The following is a 12,712-nucleotide window of genomic DNA, read 5'->3' as shown; positions in this document are numbered from 1 at the left end:
CTCCAATTTAGGATTTCCAACTTCAGTAAGACACTCATTTCCTTTTAATTGCTTGGTTACTTTAACCCTCTTAGGTTTGTGTTCCAAATGAAATCCAGGCTCCCATGGCTATTACCCAAACAACCTCCGTCACCTCCCAGTGACCAGCTGTTTAGAGCCCTGAGAATACATCTCTCTCTGCAGTAAGCACCGTGGCCCAAGTTCTGAGAGACAGAAATGTCTTCTAAACTCACAAAGCCCAGGTCAGCTCTTAAAAGCAGCTTTTCCCCAAGATAATTTGATAATAGAGACTAATGGTTTTCTTTTGGGATCCCATTAAGATTGTTTAACTTTGTAAATGAAATTTTATTTTTTTGTTGGATTTGGTTTTCTTTTCCTTCAAGATAAAGTTTTTAATAAGGATCAAGGTAAATGGAGCAAAGGGAGCCTCCATTTGTTGATAGAACAAAATTTTTGTTGCCAGGTTCATTCTGATTTACTATAAATAAAGCATTTTTTAAAGTTGGTTTTTATATGGTATGAAATGATAAAGTATGCTGTCTTGGGCCACAGAATCTATATATATAAACAGGGAATATGCTAATTAGACAGGTGTCATGACCACTCAGGAGGAGGCTGCATCACAACCGCTCGGGAGGGGACTGCGTGCTGGCCCCAGCACCAGTGGCCGCGGGGAGCCTGGGGCTGGGGGCGGGCCAAAGTGGAGACACAAGAGCGCCTGTCCCCACCCCAGCGGACACAACACGGTGGCCAGCGCTACGTGGGTCAGGCGCGGGTCCCAGCCCCTGGCGGGGCGCCTCCTCACACAATTTCAATCACACGTTGGGCCTCTAGTATAAAATAATTGCTGATCACCTTTCTGGGGAGAAAATTAAAATGCAAGAAATTTTAAAGTCTCTTGGTTATTCTGTAGTCTAACAGAGAGGGGTTTGGTACATTACTATATTCATTAGATTCCTGCTTATTCATTATTTCAGAATCTTCTGAGATGTTCTTGGTCACCTGATGGAAGCAAGATAGCAGCTGGCTCAGCCGACAGGTAAGGATTACCAGGAGTGTGGCAAAGAATGATAGAGCTGCCTGGCCGATGTGGCTCAGTGGTTGAGCATCAACCCATGCACCAAGAGGTGGCTGATTCCTGGTCAGGGCATGTGCCCAGGTTGTAGGATTGATCCCCAGTGTGGGGTGTGCAGGAGGCAGCCAATCCATGTTGATGTTTCTCTGTCTTTCTCTCCCTCTCCCTTCCTCTCTCTCTAAAATCATTAAAAACATATAAAAGAATGATGCCGGTATCTTCTCATGTTTAATACATTAAGTGTGAATACTGAGCTAGAGTAGACATAGGAGTATAGCTGTACTCTGAGATGAAGCCTTGTGCACTATGTAGAGTTTAAAGGTCATGTCGGACAAGCACATCATTTCTACGCTCTTTGGATACATTTTAGACCTGGAGGATAAACAATTTCTTTGATTCTGTTGCATTTCCTATCCTATATAATAAAAAGTTAATATGCAAATTGATCCTAATGGTGGAACTACAGTTCGCTATGATGTGCACTGACCACCAGGGGGCAGACGCTCAATGCAGGAGCTGCCCCCTGGTGCTCAGTGCACTCCCACAGGGGGAGCTCTGCTCAGCCACAGCCTCTCCCGCCTCTTCGGCAGTGCTAAGGATGTCCAGCTGTGGCCTAAGCCATCAGTCAGACATCCCCCGAGGGCTCCCAGGCTGCCAGAGGGATGTCTGATGGCCAGCTTAAGCCCAATCCCCCAGGGAGTGGGCCTAAGCCGTCAGGTGGACATCCCCCAAGAGTGTGCAGGCCGGGCTGAGGGGACACCCCCTCCCCCAGTCACGAATTTTCATGCACCGGGCCTCTAGTGCCATCATAATAAAATTCAGACTCATAATCTGACTCCGATTTCTTTCATCAGATTCTTCTGCCATGCTTCAGTTTATGTAAATACATACTGTGTATTCTCTTCACCCACCATCACCACAGTGCTTCACTCACATGGAGCTTTCCCTGTTCTACATCCCTTGTGCCTCCAGTTTTCTCTCTCATATCACCTCTTCTCCATTATTCAAACTCCTATATCTAGTAATCACCTCTCTCTGTTATGCCTATAAACTTTTCATGGTCCTCTCTCTCCCTTACCTCTTGGGCATAACAAATTCCTCTTTGTTTTGTGCTGTTGTCACACTTTGTACACCTAACCTTTATTAGCATTTATTACATCTTATAGTAAGTAGGGCACCCCCAGAACATTATTTGCTCCTAGAGGTCAGAGAATGAATCTTAGTCATCTCTGAACCCAGGGCAGTGTTTGACCTATTCTAAGCACTTAATAATATTATATGAATGAATTCCTAGCCTAAGGTTGGCCGTCAAATTTTCCCTGCATATGGTGACCTATACTTGGAAGGGAGTCAGAGGTTGAATAGGGATGTCCAGGGGCCCAGGCTGTTGGGCCACAGATGTAGAATGGTAAAGATTGAGGAAGCCCTCTGGTGACAAACTCTGGGTTTAGCTCCCATCTTTCTCTCCTTTAGAGATTTCCCTGCCAGCCTGCTGAAACAGGCACCATCCTATAAACATGAAGCCTTTCCTGGGCTAGATTGGGCTTTCAACATGTTCCACATGTTCCAGGGTCTTCTGTCTGTGGCCCTAGCACAGCCATAGAGAAACCTCATTTTGGTATGTCCCATGCCTTTATATTTGTGAACATACCTGAAGATTCCAGAGTTTGCTTCTTTTTTTTCTGACAAGTTGAATGCCAGGAAAAATGAACAAACAAGTATTTGGTTATTTTCTGGGGAGGAAAGGGCTCCTGGTGGTTTAGAGAACTGCCTTGAAAGAATCTAGGAGATTTTCAGTTGTCCGGTTACTAAAGATCTTAAACAGATCTACAACATAAGATATCTTGCATTCTGACAGAGTAAGAACCATTCTAAGTATTTTTACATTATTTTCAGCATTGAATTTTGTATCTTTCCTCTGTACTTACACTTTTAAATGATATTTGCCTAAGCTTTTCTTCCGAGCAATTTGTTTCTGACATTCATTGGCCCTGACTTTCAATGTCCTCTCTCTCTCCCCACTGTTCCTTTAAACCTTCCATGTGGAAGCATGGCTCTGGTCTGGGGAAAGTCTGCTTGTCTACCTGCTGGGGTTGGCCAGATTTCACAGGCCTCCTCGCCAATTAGCCCAAAGTCAGCAAGCAGCTCTGTTACATAAAGAGCCTGGTTCCTGCCTAACATTGCCAAGCCAAAGTAACGGGAGGACATGGAACCCCTCTAAATTTAGCATCTAATTGGCAGCCTTGGGGAGTGAGGCCTTGAAGTAAACCTTTGGAGATCTGGGGTTCTGCTGGCCTTTAAGTACCTGGGAAATGTAACTTTCCTCAGAAAACTGCTTTTCAGCTTGGCCTGGATTTGGCAAATTTCCCCTCTCTACTTGCAGATCACCTCCCTCCTCATGTTCAGACTTGAATCCCTTCAAAAGTCCCATCACAGACTATGGGAAGACTAGCCAGTCTTTCCACTATGAGCGATTTATTTAACCTCTTGATTTCATATTACTGTATTTTGATAATTGATAACAATTGTGTTTGTCGTAGCAATAGCTATCATTAATTTTGTGTGCCAGGCATTTCACATACATTATCTTACTCTCTCAACCAAGCTGTGAGACCAATGTTATCTCCATACAACTAAGGGAAGAGAAGCTCAGAGAAGTTAAATAAATAATTGTCTAAAGTTACTTAGCTATTAAATAGTTGCACTGAGACTTGAACCCAGGTCTTATGACTCCAGAGCTCATACACTTTTTCACCATGGCACATCGTCCTCAGCTGGGTTTATGAGCACAGTGAATTGTGCTTGGCAGGAAAAAAGTCAGTAGGGAGAGAGCATGAGCATCAGAGCCAAGGAGTCTGTAGACAGGTAGGGTTCCTGCTTCTTTTCCATCTTGCTTGGAACTTTTGTTTAGTTCCCGTGGAACCTGGCTCTTGAGAACTAAACAGTATAATTCCAAAGCTCTCCTTGTTTATCTGCATTTTAGACTAAAAGTGTTTACTAGTACTGTCACATCAGAACTAGGCATTTTATAATCAAGTACTGGTGAGTGTTCCCTTTTAAGTGTTGACCGAACAAAACAAATGTGTAACTTTGTATAACCTGTTTGAAAACCACGAGCCCTTTGAATGTACCAGCAGGTTCTTTTTGCATGGTAATATGAAGATAATATCTCTTTATTTTACCTTCAGTTTAAAACGACCCAAGCAAGGTTGAGGGTCAAAGGAACTTCTTTATTGGGGGCTGTGGGAGACAAGGTGTTTGAGGGGGTTAAGCAAAAGAAGAGTACTGGACTATATTAAGAGTTCTGATTTTAGTTCTGACACTGATGAACAGTGTCAACTTGGAAAAGTCACTGTCCCGTAGTTTTCTTACCTGTTAAATGAGGTCATACTAGCTGATTTCTGTTGGCCCCTTCCCATGCTAGTATTCTTTCTGCTCATGAATTCAGTGCAAGATTTGGGTCAAGTATATATTTGGGTTATGTTTATGTAGCACAAATTTCCTGTTCCTTCTCTGGCTATGTGATTTGAATACTAGAAGTTCAGGTGCCTCTACAACTTAGGCTCCCAACCTACCATGAATTGGGTTACCTTTAAGACATTTCTGGATGCATGTGATGTTAATGACAGCCTAATTATATGGGTGCTTTTTGAGGAAGATTTCTTTATGGGGTCTGTAGGAAAACCTGTCTTTCTCCTCCATGTTCTTTCCAATTTCCTAAGCTTATGTTTAAAAATACCAGTAATGCCTGTATTTTTGGCTCTTCCTATTTCTCCAGTCAGTTGCTCAAGGACAGGTCCATGCCTAATTCACAATCTGTATTCCTAGTTTCTAAAAGTCAGAATACAATTCAATAAACATGGGGTTAATAAATAAATAGTCACTTCCATTTTCCTTAAAAAGCCATGCTTCTACCTACCCTCAGCCCTGAAAGGCCTTAGCTTTGTTCTTTGTGATGCCTTGCAGGTTTGTGTATGTGTGGGATACCACAAGCAGGAGGATTTTGTATAAGCTGCCGGGCCACGCTGGCTCCATCAATGAAGTGGCTTTCCACCCCGACGAGCCCATCAGTAAGTCTGTCCTGACTCTGGGGAAAAGGAAACTATGGGAATCTCCCAAAAGGAGCCCTGAGAATACAGAGGCAAAGTTGGATGTCTGTTTTCTGTGAATGTCCATGCAAACATGGGTATCAATGATAGTCACCATTGTTTTAAGTGATGAGGGTAAGAGCAGTGTTTCTTTTGTTTAAAATATTTTTATTGATTTCAGAGAGGGCGAGAGAGATAGAAACATCAATGATGAGAGAGAATCATTGATAGGCTGCCTCCTACACACCCCTTACTGGGGATTGAGACCAAACCCGGGTATGTGCCCTTGACCGGTATTGAACCTGGGACCCTTCAGTCCGCAGGCTGACACTCTATCCACTGAGCCAAACCAGCTAGGGCCAGTGTTTCATTTTATAACTTAACCCACATTTTATTGGCTGGCCAATCATTTTGTAAATAATGGGCCTTGAATTTAAGGAGAAAAATGTAACTTTCTCTAGGGCTAAGCTCATTTACTCAATGGAAGCACCAACATTGATTTTTCTTTTCTAGAGTAACTGAAGTCTTTTTCTTAGGGTTTTACTGAAAAGAGACATTGAGATTTAGAGCCTGGTAATGTATTTTCCATAGCACAGTGATTTCCAGAGGATATGGATGGAAAAGCCAGGCTGCAGTTTCCTGTGAATGGTGTTTAGGAGGAGTGGGGGTTAAGCTAAATCCAATTGCTCTTTTATACCAAAATTGGCTCTTGAAATAAGAGCCCTTGAGCACCAAATCTCCTTGAGCCTTCATTATTTCCAGTTATTCTCTATTCTTTCACCTCAGTTCTCTCAGCATCCAGTGACAAGAGACTGTATATGGGGGAGATCCAGTGAAGATCAGTAATGGAAGACTCCAAGGCTGCTTGACCTCACACTGCATCAGTGGCATCAAGTGGTGCCCAAGCCAGCATCCTCCCTTCAGATGAAGATCAGGAAACCAGTAGGTGGCTATATTCCAACAACCACATGCATCTCATTTCACCAGGATGGATGATTAAAGCAAGCTTACAGAGGCCTCTAAAAACCACCTGCCAGATTTCAGGGACTGTTTGGTTTTTTCTTCCTTACTTTTTTTTTTTTTTTTCTTCAAAGGGACAGACATTGGTTGGTTTGTAGCTTCCTGTTTTCTCATCCAGATTGAAGACAGGGAATGTGACTGAAATTTGTTTATTGTGGATTTATTTTAATAATTGGCTTGTATATTTTATTTCTGTTTCTCTGAGTCATTTTGTATTAAAAGCCAAATAGATGCCTTTTTACAAGAGCCATGTAGATTGGATTTATTGCTGTCTTTTCTTTGATACTTGACCACTGTAAATCTGAGCAGGACATGATATGGACAGGTGACACATTCCAGTTAAACTTCCAAGAAGCCGTTTACTAGGATGTCTTGGGCTTTTTTTCCCTCTTTTATGTGTTTTTTGGTTTACCATACTCATTCCCATGTAAATGACAGAATATCAGTAACAAATACTGCTCTCCTATTAGGAACATAGCATCAAATTCATCTCAAAGGAATGAGAAAGTTTTAATGTAACTGGGTCATGACATTGAGACTTGTTTATGATTCTACCTATTGTCTCTTTTTCCTAAATGGACAGTGGTATTAAGAAATGCTAGGTCCGGCCCTAACTGGTTTGGCTCAGTGACTAGAGCACTGGCCTGTAGACGAAAGGGTCCCAGGTTCAATTTCGGTCAAAGACATGTACCTTGGTTGCAGGCTCCTCCCCAGCCTGGTCAGGGCTTGTGCAGGAGGCAACAAGTCAATGTGTTTCTCTCACATCTATGTTTCTCTCTGTCTTTCCCTCTCTCTTCTACTCTCCCTAAAAATCAGTGGGAAATTATCCTTGGGTGAGGATTAACAACAACAATAACCAAAAAATGCTAGATCCGGTTGCCGTAGCTCAGTGGTTGACGTCACAATTCGACTCCTGGTCAGGGCACATGCCCACGTTGTGGGCTAGATCTCCGGTGTAGAGCATGCAGGAGGCAGCTGATCAATGATTCTCTCTCATTAATGTTTCTATCTCTCTGAAATCAATTAAAAAAATTTTTTTAAAGAAATGCTAGTAGTTGTCTCTACCCCCAAGACAGGTTACTATCTTCCTAGGTCATTTATGATTGCCAAGCACACAAACCAGCACTCATGGATTCCATCTAACACGGGAAAGTGAAGTGTATCTTTTCTGAACCTCATATTTCACACAGAGGTCTTCATGCCTCCAACCTGTTCTAACATGTTTGGTTTTATACTTTAGCTCACAAACCTGAATCATCTGTGTATCTTAACTTATAACAGAGAGGGGATGGTTTTAAGTGAGCACACATCCAATATTTAACTCATTAATGAAGGAACCAACAGGATGGTAAAGCTATCAAGTCAAATACTTTTAATACAGTGAATAAAATTTTAGTAAAGACCACTGAAAACAGCAATTTATTGTACCTGGGAGAGTTAAGGAAGTTTCACACATTATGTGATTATGCTTAGATTGGGACTTAAAAAATGAGTGGGGCTTTTGCCAGGTGGACAAAGAACATATGCGTTGAACTTCAGCATTGTTATAGGGGGAGAGGTAATAACCAAATCCTGGAAAGCTTGTGCTTCATGAACCTGATCCTATAGGTTGAGGTTTCCTAAAGTATATTCCACAGAACACTGTTTCCCAGGTACGTTAGAAACATTGGGCATGAAGATTTAACTGCCAGACTGCTTGGAGCCTTTATTGTACAAGTTATAGTGGGATCTTCAAAGGGAATGGTGACTCATTTCAGGCCTGAGCAATAATTATATATATGGTTATGCATTTAACCAGGAGAGGTTTGGCCGAAGATGTTTTGCAAGCTGCTCTTCACAGCTCTCCCACTGTCATAGGTTACTCCCTAATCCCTTTTAAAGTCCACATACCTCATAATTAGTTCAGTGCCCTCCGCTCACCCATCTTTCTTGGCTTGGGGTAAACCAAGGTTTGAACCTTGACATTGCACTTTTAAAAGCCTAATAATCCCTTGAGAAGTTGGCAGTGATTGGGTAGAAAGTGGGCCCTGGAGAATGCAGGGGCTTTCCTCTAACCTTAGCCTCTTCACTCCTGCCAAGTGCCTTCAAAGTCTGGGGAGAGGCTATTAGTAGGAAATAGCAGCACCACTTAGAATTTGAAGAAAATAGAGGCCCTCGCCTGGGGAATAAAGATTTGAGTATAAAACATCCCCAGAGGGTGCAAATTGTATTCTCACTTTGGGAGAGAGATTGCTCCCGAATGAGTAATGGCATCTCTGGTTTTCAGTTAATTTGCCTTTATTACTTCCACCGTCTCTAACACTCAATACTGTTGGCACTTAAAAGAGCCAGGTTTTTCCCCCCATTGGGTGGGTGAGTTTTGTAGACTGAACTGTCAGGGAGGTGGATTTGGACAGGTCAGTTGCTTCTTCACAGTGAAACCGCAAAGTTATTTGTTCTCACATATAGACCTAGAGTCTGCTGCTTGTTAATATCTCAAGGTGTGTGGATGGGAACCTGCGGTGTGAGAGGGCTCTGGGCAATTTGGGGCTGCAGGCAGTTAAGCCCGAGGGAAAAGCTGTCAGACCATCTGAGTTAGGACAGGATTGCTCCTTCCAAGGGATTTTAGGGCTTGACAGCTATGTCCCAGGACAAGGAGGGGCCAGACTTACAGCCTCTGTTCCTGTGGGACCAAATGAAGCCAAATTTGGGTTTTGAGCCTGCACGCTTGGTCAACTGTCTCCGTACCCCAGACCCATAATGATCTTTCTCCAAAAAAGCTCTGAGTGGACACCCACCCTCTGCATGAATCCCTGAGCTATCCCAAACTCTCCTCCTTTCTTCTAGGCTTCAACTTCTCTTTCTCACCTGCCTCTGAAATCCACCTAGAATCTTAGTTTCTTCTTTAACCTGTGTCCTCTAGAGCAGTAGGTCTGAACTGGGCAATTTTGCCTTTCAAGGACATTTGTCGGTACCTGGAGACATGTTTGATTGTCACCACTGGAGAGATGCTATGCACATCTATGGGTAGAGGCCAAAGGTGCTCAAAGAATTGGGTGCTCCAAAATGCCGTTCGTGGTGCTATTGAGAAATCCTGTTCAAGAACAGTGATTCTCAAGGTGTTGTCTCTGGAACAGCAGCATCAGCATCACCTGGGAACTTGCTAGAAATGCAAATTTTAGAGCTCCACCTGAGACCTGCTGAATCAGAAACTTTGGGGAAAGGAGGTATTCAGCCATCTTTTAACAAGTCCTCCAGGTGATTTTGATGCAAGTTTGAGAACCACTGCTCTTCAAACTCAAAAAATTTTCATCTTTCCTAAGAGAGCCACAGAGGTTTCTCATGTTTACTCATTAGTAGTTGTCCTTGCCCAGCCAGCATGGGTCAGGGGTTGAGTGTCAATCTATGAACCAGGAGGTCACGATTCGATTCCCGGTCCGGGCACATGCCCAAGTTGTGAGCTCGATCCCTAGTGGGGGCGTGCAAGAGGCAGCCGGTCAATGATTCTCTCTCATCATTGATGTTTCTATCTCTTTCTCCCTCTCTCCCTTCCTCTCTGAAATCAATAAAAAAAAAATATTTTTTAAATAGTTGTCCTTAACTATTTAGCTGTTCTTTCTGGCTCCATGTTTTATGCATTATCTCACTTGATTGTCATATACGCGTCAACAGGTTCAAAGAGAAGTAACACCCCAGCCAACTTGGAAATGGCAAAGCCAGGATGTAAATCCAACTAGAGCTCTTACCCCATCATCATGATGTTGGCCTTAGAATACACATAGAATCACCTAGGTAGCCTTTAAAAATCCACATGCTTAGATCATTCCCCAGGCCAATTAAATCAGAGTCCCTGGGGTGAAAATCAGTGTATTTTAAAGCTTCCTTAAGTGATTGCAATGTGCAATCAAGGTTGAAGACACCGGTGTTAGCCAATGTTATGACTACAGCCAAGAGGGCAGTATAAAGCTCAGTTGACTTCCCCTGCCACCCTCTGGCTCTCAGGAAAAACACTGCTCTATCACATGCCCTGTGGATTTTAAGAACACTTCTCCCAAAGCCCATGGCTCAGCTGAAAGGTGGGAGCTTGACCAGAGAGCAGAGGCCGATTCACTATGATCATCTCTGCTTGGTGAGACTGGGGTTTTGTGTAGAAAAGGCCACTGACCTGCCTTTAATGCCCCGAGTATAGCATCCAAGGGGCTCTTTGGCCCCTTGAGTGTGGCTTTTCCACAAAATACCACAGCCTGGGCGAGTCTATTTTGAAGAAGTGGCGTTAGAAGAAGTTTAAGTTTAAAAAATTTGGCTCTCAAAAGAAATTTCAATCGTACTGTTGATATTTGGCTCTGTTGACTAATGAGTTTGCCGACCACTGGTCTAGTCCAACCTCCTTTTACAGAAGGGGAGCCTGCGCATACATACAGTTTCCCAAGGTCACATGCATATGTTAGTGGTTTTGCCTATTCAGGGAGCAGGTGGCAGGCCATGCCTAGCTCTGAGAATACAGAAATGACAGTCCTAGCCTCTTTGGGAGCTCATGGGGCAGAATGGTGGGAGAAAAACAAAAATTAGGGCTTCTCGCCGAAACTGGTTTGGCTCAGTGGATAGAGCGTCGGCCTGCAGACTGAAGGGTCCCGGGTTCGATTCCGGTCAAGGGCATGTACCTTGGTTTCGGGCACATCCCCAGTGGGAGGTGTGCAGGAGGCAGCTGATCGATGTTTCTCTCTCATCGATGTTTCTAGCTCTCTATCCCTCTCCCTTCCTCTCTGTAAAGTATCAATAAAATATATTTTAAAAATAAAAATAAAATAAAAGAGTTCAAGCTAATTTAAAAAAAAAAAATTAGGGCTTCTCAAGCTTCTCCATGAAGTATTCTTAATGGCCAGAGAGAATGAGCTGGAGCAGAAAGAGGGACTCCTGAAATTTTTTTTGAAATTTTAGCATGAATTTGTAAAATGTGTGATTTAACGCCCCCCCGCCGACTTTTTATTCTGAAAATTTTCAAACGTAGCCATACAGACAGTATGTCCCTGACATATAATGGTTTGACCTAACGTTTTCCACTTCACAATGGTACAAAAGCAATACGCATTCAGTAGAAACTATGCTTTGAATTTTGAATTCTGATCTTTTCCTGGGCTAGCGATGTGCAGTATGATACTGTCTTGTGATGCTGGGCAGTGGCAGCGAGCCATAGCTCCCTGACAGCCCCAGGATCACAAGGGTAAACGCTGATGTTCCACAGTGTCATTATTAAATGCATTTTTTACTTATGATATTTTCCACTTACAACGGGCTATCACCCCATCGAAAGTCGAGGAGCATCTGTACGTTCCACCTAGATTCAACAATCTCTTGTCTCACATGCATACATATATATCATTTTCAATGACTGTTGAAGGTAAGATGGTGACATAATTCTTTATTCCCAAATATTCCTAAATACTCCAGCAGGTATCTCCTAAGGACATTCTCTTTTATAACCACAATACCATTACCACACCTAGCAAATTAACAGCGACTCCATTATACCATCTAATGATCATATTAAAATTTTCTCAGTATCAAAAATGTCCTCGTAGCTTTCAATCTGGAATCAACCAAGTCATGCGTTTGGCTATTCTATCTCTCCAGTGTCTCTTAATCTGAAGCAGTCCCCTACCTTTTTTCCCAGTGAAATAGACTATTTAAATGTATGTGGTTTTGTGTGCCGCTTCATAAAAATAGTTGCGCTTGTTTTACATTAATACATGTTTTAAATCACTGAGCTCCAAGTAGAATGACACTCCAGAAAAATGTTGCCACATTTATTTGTGCTTTGTGTCTTGTCATGTACATGTTTTAGTAACAAATAAATAAGCAATCCAAATACAATCTAGTACAAACTGTCAGAGATCCCTACAAAGTAGGAGGCAGTGCCTAAGGAGCAATTAGAGAAAATTTTACTAAGGAAATGACACTTAAAGTGAATCCCTCAGGAAGGTTGGATATTGGGGAGGAGGGGGGCACTGAGAGGGGGATACGTACAGTCTCAGAGTGGAAAAACATGGATGAGAAGCATGGATGCACACAGATCAAACCTGGTGTATTCTAAACTGACACAGCACGCAGGGGTGATAGCATGTTGGAAGCGACAGGTGATAGGAACCCTGAAAAGTTAGAAGGAGCCTGAGTACAAAGGGTCTTGAAGCCAGGCTGGCGGCCGTGGGTTTTGTCTTACGGAAAGGGAGCCAGCAGAGTTTCTTGGTTGTGGGCGGAGGACCACACCTGAGGACACTTTGGTTCCGGGTACTCACTGAGAAGGTCATTGTGGGGAACAGTTGTGGGAACTAGGGAAGATCAATGAGATCACTGTCTTTAAACATCAAAAGGCTACATTGGAAAAGAGAAAACACTCCTTCTGGGAGGCGTCAAAGTGCAGCGCTGAGACAAAGTGGAAGAAGGCAGATTTACACTCAGCAGAGAAAGCCACTGAATCAGAGCCGTCCATGCAGAATGGCCCCGCGTTCCTCCGCTCCGGTGTGCAGGCAGAGCTGGGTGACCACTGACAGGA

At 43.1% G+C, this 12,712-nt stretch overlaps 1 protein-coding gene across 1 annotated transcript in view; it reads left to right on the top strand.

Annotated features, from left to right (window-relative positions):
- Positions 1-7,222, top strand: part of SNRNP40 (small nuclear ribonucleoprotein U5 subunit 40) — a 29,429-nt gene extending 22,207 nt beyond the window's left edge. Inside the window, exons 8-10 of the mRNA XM_080655201.1 lie at positions 978-1,039; positions 5,042-5,145; positions 5,950-7,222. Coding sequence (XP_080511327.1) covers positions 978-1,039; positions 5,042-5,145; positions 5,950-5,999 — 216 coding nt within the window. The 3' untranslated portion in view covers positions 6,000-7,222. The remainder of the gene's footprint in view (positions 1-977; positions 1,040-5,041; positions 5,146-5,949) is intronic.
- The last annotated feature ends 5,490 nt before the right edge of the window (positions 7,223-12,712 follow it).

This window comes from Plecotus auritus (genome assembly GCF_963455305.1).
Source record: "Plecotus auritus genome assembly, chromosome: 2".
Lineage (NCBI taxonomy): Eukaryota > Metazoa > Chordata > Mammalia > Chiroptera > Vespertilionidae > Plecotus > Plecotus auritus.
Note: the sequence above shows the minus strand (reverse complement) of the source record. Positions and strands in the feature narration are given on the sequence as shown.